Raw genomic sequence first — 17,095 nt, 5'->3', positions numbered from 1 at the left:
TTGAATTTCTGGCGGCCAGTAGATTTATAGCCACCTGTCGGTCTACTGCACTCTCGCTATTTCCTATTTACCGACAGTCAGTACAACAAGCAGCCTAGCAGAATTAGTAAACGTCAAACGTCTGCAGTCTGTTTACATCGATTGCTGCAGATACAATGACGATCCACAATCTTTACATCTTTTCCAAAAATGGTACACTTTTGTATTACACGGAGTGGAATAGGCTGAACAAATCGGGCATGACGAAGGAAGAGGTAAGATTGAAACATCCTGGCTAGTGTTGACTCATATTCCTTCTAACCAGCCTAACCTCCAAACGGTTCTCTATGATAAACGCCTTTTTTACTCTCATTTTACCGACTTATGAATTTGTTATTCTACACGTTCTTGCGTACACTTGTATTGCAGAAATTTAGCACCTACACTGGGTCTTTGCAATGATCGGTATAAACTGCGATGCTCTTTCCCCCAGGAAGCCAAGCTGATGTACGGAATGCTGTTTTCTATAAAATCGTTTGTCAACAAAATATCGCCTTTGGATTCGAAAGAAGGATTTCTCTACTACAAAACTAGCAAATACACCCTGCATTACTTTGAAACCCCATCGGGTCTCAAGTTCATCCTGAATACGGATAACCTAGCTCAGAATGTTCGAGAACTGCTGCAGCGATTGTATAGTCAGGTTTGTATTTTTAATAATCTTTTATTGAATTTGTATGTACAATTTTTCTTTAAAATTTTTATGTATTTACATTATGTTTATTACAGGTATACATTGAGTACGTCGTGAAAAATCCGCTTTGTCAACCAAATGAACCGATCCAAAGTGAACTATTTAAAGCAAAGATTGACGAACTTATAAGGAAATCACCCATATTTTTGAGTAGATCTATATAGAAATAATATATGTATACATTAGGTTAATTCAAATGCATTTTCTTTTTATAAAGACCCTGTATGTATCTGTAAATAAAAATAATTTTGCTTTTTCAACATGGCATTTGTAATAGGGAACAGACATGGTTCTGCTATATACATGTAAATACTTATATACAGTAGAAAATAGCATAAGAATACGTTATGCATCAATTTTTTGCTGATTTAATACCTCTAGGCCCTAATATGATTAATTGAAAATTCTTATGTTTGAGTAGTTTTTAAAACGGCAGCTCTCCAATATGGCGGCTCAAAGGATAAAGACCTAACCTAACGTACGGGCATTTGAGTACATACATTCAGTCATCATGAATCTATTTTGATTTTGAAGCATTATCTCTCATCTCTATTATGATTTTGGAGAAAACAATAAGGTTATTTTATGTACTAAAATTTACATGCGTTTATACATCCATATATATTTTCATCCTTCGCGCCGCCATATTATCACGTGAGCTCTCAATCGTTTAAATGTATCATTAGGAAACCGAATTTTCAAAACAATATTACTTAACAAATATTGCAGTAAAAATCGCGACTCTTGTACTTTTGTGTAAGATTTATCCTTAACTTGATTTTAAAAAAGGTTTTAAAAATCATGTCTGTTCCCTATTGCGATAAAACTCATAGGTAAACAATTTACGTCAGCGATTTTATCTTCTCTAATTGTATGCAGTACAACTGTTTAACATGCCTATGTTTATTATTTACTAAATTCTTTCATCCTTTACGTTATATATGATAAAGAAGGCGGCAGTTTGCGTTGCTTTCAATCGAAGAATCTAGTGAGGTATTCCACAGAGCCTTTGTCATAGGCAGAGTAGTAGCTTACTTTGTATATTTCACACATCGTTGTTTGAATTTTAAAACATTTATCAAAATTTTCAGGTCAATTAAGTCTAAATCTCGTTTAACCGACTCGACTCGAATTAAACAAAAAAATACTTTTTTAATACATATGAAATTAAAAGCCGCAATGGCACGCATTGCAAGCTGAGCTCACTAAATAGCAAAAAGTTCAACGATTTTCCCAGTCAAGCACTATAGTGAGGAAGTTTGAAATTGATTGACATTCTTTTGAAGTATAACTTGCTAAAAACTCAATAGAAAAGCTCTTTTTTTATCCTATGCGTATTCTTATACTGTTACACCTATAATTCGTAAATCATTTCGTTTTTTTCTTTTTATTTCTGAGTTTTTAAACTCATTTAAACATCACATGTTATTTATGTAAAATGCGATTCTCACTTTGACATCGTCTTTCCTCGTGTTATCATATTTATATATATATATATATATATATATATATATATATATATATATAAATTTATGGAGAGAGAGAGGTATATATATATATATATATATATATATATATAAATTTATGGAGAGAGAGAGGTATATATATATATATATATATATATATAGTTATGTATATATGCATCTATGTACACTTATCATGTACAAAACCATGTACATCCCTGCACGCTCATTAACGTCGTAGCAACTTTCACAGCTCGTTTATAATTATTCTCTCGTTCGAGTCCCGTGTTTATCAAAACAAAAACTTGCAAGCTCTACCAACACTTCCTCAGTCTTTAGTAGCGATAATTATGTTTTCTGTTTCATATTATTATTATTTCATTTTATACAATTTAGCAATTGAAATTTTCGTCCGACTTAACTTCGACGGCCGGCTCGACCTCGTGCGTGCCGATGTGTACTTCGTTCGCCTGGAACGTAATCGAAAAGGGCTCCTCTATCACCGGCAGACGCTTGTCTCGATCTGCGCAGGTTGAAGAGTTATGGAAAAAGACGTTCCTAAGTGCTGTCACGTTGACGCGTTCTCTTGTGGCCTCCTCGGGAGTTGGCTCTTGAGAATTCAAATCACCACTCGGAGACCTGCAAGAAGCAAACGTCGTTGTGTAAAGATTTTGCTCAACGCTTTCTAGGTTTGCGCGGGAAAGGTAAGAACACACTTTGGTGAGAAAATTGACTAAAATTCCACCCTGAACTTATACGGACTAGTCGACGTGATGGAAAGCAATTGTTAGTAAATAGACATGGCACACAGTGTTAATAAATAAATTATAAGGCCCACACTCTCGTGATCGACCTGATTTTCTCACCAGAGCACGAGAGCCCGCTCGCGCGGGCGATTATCGCGAGAAAAGACGTCGTAGGAACCTCAGTGATCTCTGGGCGTCGGCGACGACGTCCTGCTCTACATCCTTGCTGCGCTTGCGTCTGGAGTGTCCTCTGGCGGCCGCCTGTTCCTGATCCGTCTCGATGAAGCTCACGTGGTGGTCGAATCTGACCCTCTCGCTACCGCCGTCCTCGGCCGTCCAGCTGCTGCTCGAGTCACTGCCCGTTTGCTGCTGCTGCTGTTGCTGCTGCTGTTGCTGCTGCTGCTGCTGCTGCTGCGGTTGTTTGTCAGCGGGTCGGCGCCTCGTGCGCTTGGCCACGTTGCAGGGCGTCATTTCTTCGAGTGAACTAAGCGATGCCGCCTGGCCCGAGGATGAGTCCATCTGTTGCTGCTGCTGCTGCGTTGCGGCGGTGGTCGCCTCGCTGCTAGGCGCGTCGAGCTTCATGTTGAGCACGGAGTCGGCGAGGGCGCGCGTCGAGGCCGTTCCGTCGTCCGGGGCGATCGAGGCGTTCACCGACTTCTCCGAGAGGCTCGTCGCCGCCGAGGCCGTCTCGCTGCACAGGCTGAAGCGCTGCGTCGACGTCACGTCCGCCTGGACCTCCAACCTGTCGAAATGACGATCGTCAATACCAAGCCACATCGCGTAAATGTTATACACGGCAAAAGTAGATAAAAAATCGGACATACCTCTGGCCTCCGGGAAGAACGCTGGATGCAATGCTTCCTGCGAGGCTCGTGCCGGCGAGGGCGACATTGCTCGCGCTCTCGCGGTCGTTCTCGCGTCCCAGCTTTTCCAGCTGGCTGCCGCTGCCGAGCGACAGAGAGGCCTCCCCTATTGATGGATTTCCGCCTCGATGGCTCGCCACGTCTATGGAGGCCGCATCTGTGACCACAGAGTACGCGTACATACAGCGTGAATTATTGCACGTCGCTTTTGTTGCGCGATGAGTATACGGTTATACATGTATATATACAAAAGCGTTCGTAATTCCACTGACTCATTCCGGGGCTTCGATGAGAGAGAGAGAGAGAGAGAGAGACAGAGAGAGAGAGAGAGAGAGAGAGAGAGAAAGAGACTCAAACTGATTGGAAAACGTATCAGTGCGGCGCTTGATGACATTTATTATAATGAGAGCGAATTACAGTGTTGATTTTCTGCTCACGCGTTGCATTAAAGTGTTAATAGAAGCTTCAATCGAAAACGAGGGTCAGTTGTGTTTTCTGTGTACGGAGCTTTTGCAAACCTTTGGATGCGATGCTTTTCGCCAGCGCGCGGAGTGTACACAAGCAAAGTGCATCATTTAGTTGTACGATTTCTCTTACGTATAATAGTGCACACGTATATACCGGAAACGTCCATTTCCGCTGTACGAGCACAATGCGAAACCGTACGTCGTAACCGGAGAATTCGAACTTTTAAAAATGCAATATTTCGAAAGAAGTATATAACAATAGCTGCATCCATACACGGGAACAATATTTTATTCACCGAGATTAAATATCATTTCTCTGCGAAAATAGAGTGACTGCCTCGACGTTATAACACAAGAAAATAGGTCGCTATTACTTCACCAGGCTTCGCGTACACAAAACGAGGGACGGACGCAATCGCACGAATAAATTAAGAGTGTAACAATATCATCATCGATTCGCACGTGGCTTTATCCGATTATTGCGTGCATTGCGCGCATACACCATAAAACACACGTTACCTCCGGTGTTCCTGCTACCGAGTGCGCCCATCAGCTCGTTCTCGTCGTCAAACTCGAACCTGACTCCTGATCCATTGGTGGATACGCCACAGCCGCCGCTGCGGCACAGCGAGACCGGTACCACGCCGTAAACGTAGAACAATAAAATTGGCACTCCTATACCCACGGCCAGGCCCGCCAAGACCGGTGACACCAGAATCTGAAAAAAGAACACATACAGTACATCGTTACATGAGCTTTCCTTCTTTGCGCGAGAGCTTTTACTGCGCGTCGGGGTTATACGGGCTACATGCAGCGCGCAGGGCTATTATCATAAAAGTTTTTTACTGCGCCGCCTGTGCACTGGGTCATCGATGCGATTTTTATCAATCACTATATACCTTCACCCCCTCCTCTTTTTTTCTTTCTTGCTTTTTCATTTTTATTCGTTTCTCTCTCTCTCTCTCTCTCTCTCTCTCTCTCTCTCGATACGACCGGCGTGAGCGATATTATTCGTTCGTTCGATTTATTTTTAATCGTGGGAGTGGCGATAAAGTATTATGTGTTTTGTAGAAATTACTTCCGCGGATGTGTATACTTCAATGCCAACGGTTTTCGAAAAAAAACTGTTGTATATCACGCTTTTTTTTTTTTAATAAAGGCGAGCGCATTTCATATCTCGAAGATAAGCGCTCTTTCGCGCGAAGACTATTATGGCAGGACTTTGTATTCGATTAATCACGCTGCTTTTTACTTGCTCGCGACAACATTCTAGTATACACTATATACTCCGCGGCAGCGGCTTTATGAATTTTTTGAAATATCCTCAAAGGGAATGTACTACGCGCCGCACTCGAATATCGCTGAAAAAGTTAAGCGCGTTGGAAATAACCATAGGCTGTGCGAGTGCACTGGGAAAAACCAACATTGCACACTGCGGCAACGTAAATATGCTTTCCGGGAGTTCGCGTATGGAAAGCTTCGTTGCGCCGCCTCTCTGACTTATATTTGCCTATTCAAAGCGGCGCGAAGGCAAAGGATACGTCGTGTCATTTAATCGCCCAAATGAAAATTTCGACAAGCGCGTGTGGTGTATTTTTACGAATTCTACTTATTATTCTGAAATAAAAAATCTACAAAGGATCGTGTCCATAGAGAGGAAAGAGTAAAAACACAGATGCCGGCACTCCCAAGCTCCCAGCTCAACTTGAAGAAAAGCCTAGCAGTAGCTATAGCATTTCCCCAAGATTTTCGAATCGATAAAGAAAAAGCTCCGACTGGTAGGATTGCCGCATCGGTCCTCGGCTACTGGCATCCCGTCGCTCCTAGACGGAGAGGATATTGATTCCGCGGGCTTGGAAGCTCTCGCGTCGCGGACCGCGCGCTACACGTACACACAGTGTAAAGTCCAGAGCATGCGCCGAGTCGACGGCAACGCGCATCCGCTCCTCTCTCTCTCTCTCTCTCTCTCTCTCTCTCTCTCTCTCTCTCTCTCTCTCTCTCTTTCTCCGGCACTACACGCATATAGCGCACGAGACTCGGCTCCGCTCGCCCAGTCCCACCCATCGGAACTCTGCTGGGCGCACGCACGCTTGCTCCTGCCGCCGCTGCTCTTCGTTTCCTTTTTCTGCCGTTGTACTGTAGACTACTGCCGCCGCTGCTGTCGCTACGATAGCGAGTCGTGGGCGAGGCCGAGAGGATAACGCCGGAAACCGAGAGGGGGCGATGATCCTTAGAGGAAGGCTGTCGATGACACTGGAACGTCGCGGTGCACAGGAGCGTCGACCCCCGCCGATTTGAGCGACAGCAGGCAAGCGTCCTTTTTATTATTCTCTCGTTATTATTTTGTAAACACGCCCGTCTAAATTGAATTCACCCACACGCACACACACACAGGAGAGAAGGGCCACGGAGAAAGCTCCACGCAAGCTCGGCCGAAAAAGAAAAATAAGAAGAAGAAGAAGAAGAATAAGTAGCGTCTCTTCCCTGGAGAGCCCTCGCGAATCAGAAAGCAAATTAAGCGAGAAATGTCGGACAGCGAGGACACGGATGGCTCGTGCGCCGACTGGAACATAACGAGGAAGTGGCTCGAGAGCATGCTGCAGGAGCACCACGGTAAGGACTCGGAGCCGCAAGTCGTCAATTTCACCGTGCGCCCGGGATGCAACGCCAACGAGAGCGTCCTTAGCGACATCCTCGCGGTGAACGTCGAGTACCGGCTGAAGCCCGAGCAGCCGGCCCAGGAGCTCAGCCTCATCGTCAAGCGACTACCCCAGGACCCCTACAGCCGCTTCTTCGTCACCGAGGCCCAGTTCGACTTGAGGGAGATCAGGTTTTACACGCAGGTACAGCGGAATTAATACGATTCGCTTTACGCTAACTTAATGACCGAACGACGATGCGCCTTTTATTCATCGCTAATTGCAGGTGATGCTGCTGTCGGGATCGAATACAAAAAGATTCGCGCCCATCAGCATCGGGAGAGAAAAAATAATATCGAAGCCGGTGCTTTCTCGAGCGAAGATGTTGCAATAAAAAAAGCGCGCCATATCGATTATTAGCAACAACCTAGTTTTCGTAACCTTAGACCATAAGTCAGCCGAGCACTCAAGGCAATCTATTCTATTCTATGCAGCGACGTGGCTCTAGAGAAACTCGCCTCACCGGTGTATAGAAAAGAGCGCGTGTATAGGAAATTGAATCGCATCGACACGCGTCGCGTATTCAATGAAATGAATAAAAGTTCAAGGAAGAGCTATAGATGGAATGTGAATTTCCTCTTGTTTTCCAGTCCAGTAGGCGACTTCATATTGTACATATCGCGGATGTTTTCAGGTCGTGCCGGATCTCGAGGTGTTCCAGAAGCAGAACCGCAGCGACTCGTCCCAACTGATCGAGCTGCCGATACCGCGCTGCATCCACGCGCACTACAGTCCCGCGGGCGGCACCGAAGACAGTCCCGAGCCGCCCGAGTCCTTCCTCGTCCTCGAGAATCTCGGCCCCCGGGGCTTCGAGGGTGCCGAGTTCTCCCGCGGTCTCACCCTCAAGCAAGCCGAAGCGGCTCTGAACGCCGTCGCCAGGCTCCACGCGCTGTCGCTCACGCTCAAAGTCAAGGAGGGCAAGCCCCTCTCCGAGCGCTACCCCTTTCTCTTCCAAACTGCCAGGGCCACCGACTCTTATCAGCAGCTGGGTGAGTATGCGGACGACGAGCGCGATGCCGTGTCTCGTTTGAAGCACTCGCGCTAACGTCTCTGTCTTCTGCAGTTGAACGAGGCCTGCCGCAGCTGGCCCGCTTTCTGGAACGACGACCGGGCCTGGAGGCGGTGCTCGAAGCCCTCCTGGCCCTGCGGCCCCGCACAAAGGAGGTCATAGCGAACCTGTTGGCTCCCGAGGATCCGCTCGCCCTCATCACCCATACTGACTTCTGGTGCAACAACCTGCTGTTCCGCAACAGCGACGACGACGGCGGCGGCAGCTGCGAGTGCGCCATCCTCGACTGGCAGATGGTCACCTACAGCCGACCGACCAACGACGTGGCCCTCCTCCTCGTGAGCAGCGTTCCCACCGAGCTCCGTCGGCGCAACACCTCCGCCCTGCTCGACGGCTACTGGGAGACGCTGACCAAGACCTGCCTGGGTCTCGGCCTCGACATCAGCGGCGAGCTCAACTACACCAGGTCGGACCTCGACCGGGACTACCGGCGCTCCCAGCTGCTGGCGCTGCTGCTCTGCATCGGCTCGGTCGACGTGGCACTCGGCGATCCCATGACCGAGCAGCGGCTCATAGACGTGCTGGAGGACCTGCACAACGACGGCGTCCTGGCGATCAAAGACGTGGTCGAGCCTCCGGCCAAGGAGACCTGAGCGCCTTCCATCCGCCGAAGATCGCCCGATGGAATAGTACACTACGTGCAGCGCTTCTCTGCGATTAGCTGAGCTTCTTATCTCCACGATGACGATGACGACGTAAAGCTTCAAAGACTTTTTTACAATACACTTGTTTTATTGTTTGAACTGGGCCACGATGTGTGTGTGTCTCCCTCTTGACTAATTCCCTCGACAGTATTATTACATATATCTTTCAAATTTTATACATTGATGTATAGCTTATCTTGATTAAACACCAAACTCGCCAACCTCGATGTGTCGATATTATATAGAATCTTCGAAAGCTGCACAATTATACGAATCATACATAATTTAAATGCAAAAGCTCTTTGGTTCCCCGGCTTTAACCACTTCGGAGCCAAAGGGCTGTGGCGCGAGCATAGCTATACATTACAATAGCAGAAAATTCCGTTAACTGTATTTATGTACGTACAGGCATTAGTCGCATAAAATCACGTACATGCATTCCAGAGGCGCGAGCGAGAGAGAAGGAAAATTGCACGCGGCATGCGCTTCCGCGATAATCAACGCAAACCTATATAGTAGACGAGAGAAACAAAGGACAAAAAAGTAATAACGTGCGCAAACTAGATAAAGATATAGCGAAGGGAGATTATTTAAGCTGCAAGGCCGTATCGGCGCGGATGCTACTTAGAACGTCCTTCTGGCTCGTTTCTCTCTCGCGGCTACTGTAGGAGAAATCATCGGTGCGCGAGCCGTGTTAGCGAGCGGCTTTAAATATTATTATTACGTATAAGTATAGTCACTCTGGGGGAGAGAGAGCTTGGGATGAATTATTGTATAACGAACGAAAATAAACAAATACAATTATATATATGCATTGCGCGATTCGATGTGTCAAGGAGTGATTATGGAGATATTTCCAGTTGCCAAAGTTCGAGCGTTATTCCTTTCACCGAATCTATATATATATATATGTGTATCTCCTTTCGTCGATAATAAAAACAGGAAAATTTGTCTCGCGATATCATATACCTGTATACAATACGTAAATAGACGGTTCAACCTTCGTTAAATTTATTCTTTCGCAAGATCGCGTTCTCTTTTTTAATTATGCTTTATAAATCGACAACAATAAGGTGAAATAATATCATAGTCCCTCCTTGAGGTAAAAGTGATACGAGGACGTCATTTTTAAGCGTAATCTCGCGAAATAATCAAACGCCGCACGTACCGGCAACTATACATTGTATATGCGACGACGAGAGCATGTATTATTGATATACATACGCGAATTGATTTTGCATAACTATGTCGATTACCATTAATTAAGTAAAATTAACGTAAACCAAAGGTGATATACAAGAGAGAATTGACCTGTAAGAAACGTCGAGAGCGACTCGCACGTTATTCTAAACGAAGACTCGCCGACAGTCGAAACATTTTCTCAAAAGAATCATCACATAAGTGCTGTTGATAATATTTTAGCGAATTCAGCATACATTGTCCGACAATTGAACGTGTATGTGTACCCCTTCGGCGCATGACGAATCGAAAGTTTTGGATATAAAAGAAGTGATAAGCTGCGCAAGCGAGTATTATTGCGACGCGATAAGATCGTATCTCTTATTGTGTACGGTTAATTTAAATTCTTCATGTGACACTCGAGTGTCGCGCGATTTCGTTATTTTATCTTATCGAGTGAATTATTATGCGTCATCCCAACACCTTTCAGAGGCTATTGCAGCGGCCTCTCTTAAAACATAATTATCTAAACCGAACTAACGTCTTCTAAATAAAATACGTACACGATACACGGTCAACGTCAAGGTTCTCTACCTGCAATCATGAAGAACCATATAGTTTCCCCTGCCATGATTTAACAATTACATCACCTCAAACCCGATTGTATTTTCAAGAAAAAAAAAAGATTTTTCGGTTGGATTCGCGATATGTTATCCTATGTATTGTATCATTGATTTGAATAAAGTATATCTAAAAGATAATCAAAACCAATCAAAGAAAAAAACAGTCTTGATGAGAAGCCGATTCAAGGAACAATATACTCGTAAAAAAGTACATGGAAGGAATCGAATTGCAAAGTATATGATGCAAAACAGAGCTATATGCTTGCTAGAAATCAAACATAAGAAAGGACTTAAAAACCTGTATTGTAATACGCTTACGCGTTATTGCGCTCGTACGTATACTGATAACATAGAGAAGGATAAAACGTAAGGTAATACATAATAATAATATTGTAGAACGTAGATTACGTTTTCGACGAATTTTCAAGTATGTCAACCGAAAGAATCGAAACAAATTTTCTAAAAGTAATAAAAAGAACAACTGCCGCATTCCTTTATAAACAAGAGATTTCATCCACTTATTCAAGCAGAACACGATGATTACTCTGAACGAGAATCCAGTACAGAGTAGAATAATACAGGTGTACGCCAGAATTGGCGATATCGAAAAAAATCAAAATTGATAAATTATTGTACAATATTGTACTCGTAATTTCCTATTTATTAAATCACTAAAAAAAAAAACGATTCATTCGCACGTTCAATTGATTCAAATTCCCATCAAGTTCGTTCAACTGCACGTTCTGTTATTTTAATCATGCCTTTTGCATGACTATATAAAAATTTGCTTTTCTTTTCGAAAACCCACTATCTTCATTACAAAACACTCTCTTGCGCATTTCCTGAAAAACTTGTGACGAATGAGAAACGTGCACGCATGCTCATTAAACGAAACGCGAGCTGTGGTTGATCGCTCGAGCGATGAACCGTTATTATCTTTACGCGTCAATGATTTAGCAATGACAATCATGTAAAAGTGACTAACGAGGAAATATAGGAAAAATACCTTTCTAACAGATGCTACTGTGGCTTGTCTACTTTCGAAATAGTTCTTAACTGCACGATTTATTAGAATTTTATCGGTATTTTCGGATTGCTCGACACCGTGACGAATTTCGTCATACGATTTTTTTCATATATTATGTTCTAAAATTTTTTTTTTGTTTACCATCCTTATCTCCGAATTATTATGCAAAATGTGTAAAATTACTACTAAGTATAATTTGTTCTGACTTACCGATGCGGTGACTCCACCAGCTACAAAAGCATTTCTTTTATGTTTATTGGCTTTCTGGTATCTCCTGTACAATTTTCGCCCGACCCAAACCGGAATGCCTGCAAAATCAATGCGTGTCATGTACTTGAACTCACGTAAAGGACGTAGGTTTTAAGAGCGATATAAAACAGTTAGTGTAATCTTATTATACCTATTATCATGGCAGGTACGGCAATGCCAGCTACAAGGCCAATGCCGACCGGAGCGCCTACCAGCGTACCGAGCTGCCAAAGAATCTTCTTTTTGCGGGACCATGGTTTTTTGCCCCAAAACGTGCATCCGGACGGACTGGAATAATAGATGTAAATTTTAAATTCTTTTTGAATCAAAGTTAGGATATCATTTTTTTTCTTAAGTATTCCGCCTGTGATAACAAAAATATTACATACTGCATAGATAAGTGTTAGTTTAAGTGTTTTGCCACGTAAGTGCATTATGAATCATCGCTCAATGATTCACGGCTTATTTTAACGTACGCAAATTTTTAATAAAACTATTACCAGTATTCAGAATTATTTTCGTTTTTGGTAGGTGTCTTAGTTTTCTTACCTCAGATAATGAAGATCGCTTATTTCTTTCATACAGAGCCAGCAAAATTCTGCAGCACACATGGCACAAGTCATATGGTTGCAGCTACCATCATCCATTTTGAAAATAAGCACTTGACATCGTGGACATGGTTTGATATCATCCCCTAATAAATTTTATGTATTAGAATTGATTCAAAATTTAGACTGAGCTCTATAAACTTCCAGTAGTCAAAATAAAATGAGCACCAGAAATTTCTATTCCAAGCACAGAATTTCGCTTCAAATGTACGATTCTATGAATACTTTTGTTCTTATCTCATTATTATTGAGTTTTTTACAATACGCCATTAATGGTCAACAAGTGTTTGGATTTACTCTTACTATTTTTGAGATTTATGTATTAAAAAAGTTTACTTACTGTGTTGAGAATCACTTTGGCTGAAACTCAGAGATGAACTTCGTTCGTAATATTGTGAGCGTTGAGCTCTAGCTGCATCACAGGTCTGGTTAGGATGCCACCGTGCTTTGCAGTGATAGCAGAAATAAGAATCACAACCAGGTCGTTCGCATCGTAGTTTCGGACACGAGGCACATCCTGCGGCAATAACGGCAAAACTGCAATCTGGCGCCGGACACCATCTTGCATCTGGTTCCACTGCAAGAACTCTCCTAACCATGAAATCTTCATACTTTTCAAGCTGAACTTGGTCATTTAGAATCATACGGATATCTGTAAAAATATGAATGTTTTGAAGAATACAATCTTTCAGTAAATACACGGTAATATTTACCATTTGGATGTAAAGGTTCCGAACACTCAGGGCAAGCTATATTAACTCTAGATTCAGATATTTCAACTCTAAGGTATTGTTGAAAACAATCATAACAACTGCGATGATGACATGATTGTATTACAGGAAACAACTCTATTGGAAGTTCTGCTAAACACAGAGGACATTCTGTTATTCCATTTTCAGTGCTCTGAAGAAAAAAATTTCAATGTTCAAAGACAGTTTTAAAATGTCTAATTGCATGAATTTATCAGAAGTTTTATAATTTACCTTTCCTGCAGTCGACAAAACTGATCCTCTGCTGGAAGCTCTTTGTAAATCCACATTGTGGTACTGAGAATGGCTGGGGCCATTGTTAGCTTTGGCCTCACCTTTTTCGATTTCTGGCAATTTGTTTGGCGCATCTTTGGCTAAAATAAGCAATATAAATGGTTCAATTAAAAATAGTTAAAAATCATTGAATACCACTGATATGAACATCGTTCATGTTTCGAATTTACCTTTTGCATTTCTGCTGCCTGACGATGATGAAGGTCTGGAGATTCGTCGACCTATCAAGGGGCTTGTGTAAAGGAGCCTCCTCAATGAAAATCGTGGAATTAGTCTCCGAGGCCTGGAAGTTATGCCACTGCATCCTCCTGATCCAGCCTCAGCGTCTTTAAACATTCTTTGACCCTAAACGATTCACCAAACTGTCATACTTGCCTCACAGAGACAAGTACACCAAAATACAATTTGCGCAATCTGTAAATAACCGGAGCATGCATTTAGAACAGATTTATTTATAATAATGAAAGAATGAAACAAATGTCCAAGCTAATTTAGTGGAATCTCGCACAATGGGAATCACACGTGGATATGTTAACAAACGATTATGACTCATTGGACAAATTTTGAATGAGTGCCTTGGTAGTATGTTGCAATTAATGTTTGACTTGTGAAAATATGAGTAGAGTCTCCAGCTTCTTAAAATCATTGTTCAAAAAATGTACTACATGTAAATACAGTTTTTCCTCCTGATGCTGTTTCAAGGTTAAACAAGAAATGGCTGTTGACTCTAGGTATGGAAATCATTTTAAAAAGCAAATGTCTACAATAGATAAGCGTCGCTAGTAGGAGCTCTTCGAGAAGTGTTAATGAGATTTGTTTTGGAGATATATAGATTTATCTGATTACCACCAGCTGCTCAGAATTTTATGCTAAACTCTTTATCAAGAATTCTCACTGCGACTTGAATAAATCTAGTCTAGCACGCAGTTTATTCAATGTGTTTGTGATGCACAAATGAGAGGCTATAAATATGCACACACACACTGCTAGTTAAGTGCAAAACTATGGACCAGTTAATTTCTTTATGTTAGAGTGCATTGATGATTTTGTTTATCTCGAACCCAAAGCACATAATTTATAGCTTGTCACAAGCAAGTCCTTGTTCCCGAATGCCAGACAGCAGCAACAGCAGCACACATTTACATAGAGCAGCAATCGAGTGGAAACAAAACCTTTCAACCCAAAACGCGAGCCTGGACAGCAGCTCGTACTCGAAATAATCAAAAATAAACGACCACTTCCACGAAGAGCACGACTCCAGAACTCCGAAAACACACGCACAAGCCGTCGATATTTCGGAAAAAAACTCACACTTCTCGATGCTCAGTTGGTCGCGCGCAGAGGGGACGAGAGAAAAAAGTCAAACGTTGCACGGAGAGGCTCTCCGCGAGCACGAAAAAACGTACAAAGTGGCCCGCGTATATGGGCAAAAGCGAAAGTTTCCAGAGACAGATATATATGCGCGGCTGTGTGCGTCAGTGTGGCGATATATAATGTATATGTATATACCTGACTAATTTCTCGCGGGTTACGAAATGTGTCGCGGCACACTATGAAAGCAGGTTGACAAGAGCCCAGCAGCAGTGCGATGATACTAAACAGCAGCACACCTCCGTCGTTGTAGTCGTCGCCTCGATCGTCGTAGCGCAGTTGACGTTCTCGCCGTTATCTCTCTTTCTCTCTCTCTCTCTTCTTCTCTTCGTGAATCACATTAAAGCGCTCGAGGGGATGAGTCACTTTGTATGTAACGTGCTGCTGCGCGATGCTTTTCCAGAGAGCGAACGCGAGAAAGAGAGAGAGAGAGAAACTTCCAGGTCTCCTTGGCTGGCTGATTACGGGAGAGCAGTACACTAGTGCACTCCTGTACGGCAGAGCAGAAAGCCACTGACTCCGAGAGCTGCGTTTGCTGCGCGTGTATATGTGTATATATCTATATAGTGTATATATATATATATGTATATACTGCGTGTACACACTTGTGATACGCGTATGCGAAGCGTATAAGTGCAGGAGATATACGCCGCGCAGAATTGAAAGCGAGACTCGCGAATCTTTCGCGTGGAAAAGAAGAGAATCAACGCCGCGCACACGATACGAGACACGCAAAGAGAAGCGAGAACGCCCGTAAATTGCTTGCTTTGTTGGTTAAGAAGGAACACCGTAGCCTCCCTCCCCTCTTTTTTTCACTTCTTATTGCAGCAGCAGCAGCAGCGCAGCAGCTCTGATCTCGAATCTCGATGCCAGCGCTGCTCGCAGTCTAGCTCCGTCTCGCTCGCACTGCCCCCCCCCCTCCTCCTCTTTAATGCGGGCGGTCGCTCGCTCTCTTTATATATCTTTTCCAGCAGAGCGCTGCGACGGACGTCTCTCTCCCTCTCTCTCTCTCTCTCTCTTCTCTTTCGATGCGCGCATTCACACGCTGCAGAGCACGATAAAAGCGTATAAACGGCCTGTAACAGCTGACTGCTACTGCGTGCTGTGCTCTCCCCACGCATTTCCAGCGAGATGCGCTTTCGATCGTGCGCTGGAATGCCGAGGGATTTTCGTTTTTCCATTATAAAACTCGCTCTGATTTCATCCGGGGCTCTGCATTATTCTGACGTGTCCTCAGCACACGATCGTCTCTCTTTCTCCTCGTCGACAACTCGTTCCTTCTCTTTCTCTCTCGTCGCGCAGGTCAAAGCGGTGCTAAAAGAGACGCGCGCGAGCTTGGCTATAGCCGCGATGTGTATTATTATTTATTTGAGGTTTTACATGCACCAGTGTCGGTCGCCGCCGGTCGGCTGAACGATGAGGTCAAGGAATCCGAATGGGTAAGTATTTGCGGTCGCGAATTCCGGATATGCAATTTTAACTGTGCGAAGGACGTGAAATTATGAGAATGCTTATAGCTCACTTTTGTATTTTGATGCTTCGGTGTTTGGATAAGGGATGTTTTGCCAATAACGCTGAAAGAAGTAAACTTCAGATGAAGAATTGAACCGAGAATTATGTTGATAGTTTTAATCGCAATCTTCGGGTCCTTGGAACAGCTAAAAGGAACAGGAACGGACGAATAAGTGGGAGGAACGAGGTCACCTGACCTATAGGTTAGGTTATTCACCATGCAATACCGCTAGCCTATTGGTCGATGGATTGTTCTACTGTTCCAGTTTCTTTTGGTAAAAGTTCAAAATGATTATTATTTATTACTACTTACTTACTTTTTCGACAATTTTAAAAAAATATTCACGCATGCACGAGATTTATTAATATAAACAAAGGTATTTATACCGTATGCCTATTTTATAGAAATATAAATATAAATCATTACTTTTTTTGTACAAGGCCGAAAATTTATAAATGATCGATGATAAATATTAATATAGCGATAATAATGAATTTTCTTTTTTATAATCGTTTGAGCTACAAGGAAAGTCTTTTGTTATTGACGTTCCGATGTAGTTTTTATCGATGCGATGCCATATCCAGAAATGCATTATACATCCAATATCAAAAATAAATCACAAAAAATACAACACACGTTGATAAACAAACTGGCTACGATTTAATTTAGGAACGATGTTAAAAACACTACTTACCATTAAAATAAAAAATGTATAATTGCTTTGAAAAGGTATAAACTTGATAAAATGTATCGCAGATTGCCACCTTACCATTTGGTTTGCCGAATGAAATCTTCTCG

The 17,095-nt window shown here is 43.0% G+C and overlaps 3 protein-coding genes across 9 annotated transcripts; 2 read left to right on the top strand and 1 right to left on the bottom strand.

Moving 5' to 3' along the window:
• The first annotated feature begins 82 nt into the window (after window positions 1-82).
• Window positions 83-1,438, top strand: LOC100116494 (trafficking protein particle complex subunit 1). The gene is made up of 3 exons (XM_001608258.6): window positions 83-254; window positions 473-682; window positions 769-1,438. The coding sequence occupies exons 1-3, from the start codon at window positions 156-158 to the stop codon at window positions 895-897; spliced, it is 438 nt and encodes a 145-aa protein (XP_001608308.1). The 5' UTR covers window positions 83-155; the 3' UTR covers window positions 898-1,438.
• Window positions 1,439-2,544: 1,106 nt separating this feature from the next.
• On the bottom strand, window positions 2,545-16,923 carry LOC100124281 (E3 ubiquitin-protein ligase RNF19A). 7 transcript variants are annotated; one of them, XM_031932563.2, is made up of 12 exons: window positions 14,923-16,923; window positions 13,584-13,827; window positions 13,354-13,493; window positions 13,084-13,273; window positions 12,711-13,022; window positions 12,312-12,456; window positions 11,914-12,050; window positions 11,724-11,821; window positions 4,792-4,990; window positions 3,767-3,962; window positions 3,063-3,684; window positions 2,545-2,835 (listed from the first exon to the last, which is right to left on the bottom strand). In XM_031932563.2, the coding sequence occupies exons 2-11, from the start codon at window positions 13,747-13,749 to the stop codon at window positions 3,093-3,095; spliced, it is 2,175 nt and encodes a 724-aa protein (XP_031788423.1). In that variant the 5' UTR covers window positions 13,750-13,827; window positions 14,923-16,923; the 3' UTR covers window positions 2,545-2,835; window positions 3,063-3,092. The 7 variants fall into 7 exon arrangements, with proteins under 7 accessions (XP_031788423.1, XP_031788417.1, XP_031788418.1 ...); XM_031932557.2 differs by having other exon boundaries at window positions 3,121-3,684; XM_031932558.2 differs by having other exon boundaries at window positions 3,121-3,684; window positions 15,024-16,923.
• On the top strand, window positions 6,257-10,536 carry LOC100679580. The gene is made up of 4 exons (XM_016988687.3): window positions 6,257-6,580; window positions 6,667-7,115; window positions 7,606-7,960; window positions 8,035-10,536. Exons 2-4 carry the CDS (start codon window positions 6,798-6,800, stop codon window positions 8,631-8,633), a joined length of 1,272 nt encoding a protein of 423 aa, XP_016844176.1. The 5' UTR covers window positions 6,257-6,580; window positions 6,667-6,797; the 3' UTR covers window positions 8,634-10,536.
• Window positions 16,924-17,095: the final 172 nt, after the last annotated feature.

The sequence above is a fragment of the Nasonia vitripennis genome, chromosome 5 (assembly GCF_009193385.2).
Source record: "Nasonia vitripennis strain AsymCx chromosome 5, Nvit_psr_1.1, whole genome shotgun sequence".
Taxonomy (NCBI): domain Eukaryota; kingdom Metazoa; phylum Arthropoda; class Insecta; order Hymenoptera; family Pteromalidae; genus Nasonia; species Nasonia vitripennis.
The sequence above is the reverse complement of the archived record's forward strand: the minus strand, read 5'-3'. Positions and strand labels throughout refer to the sequence as shown.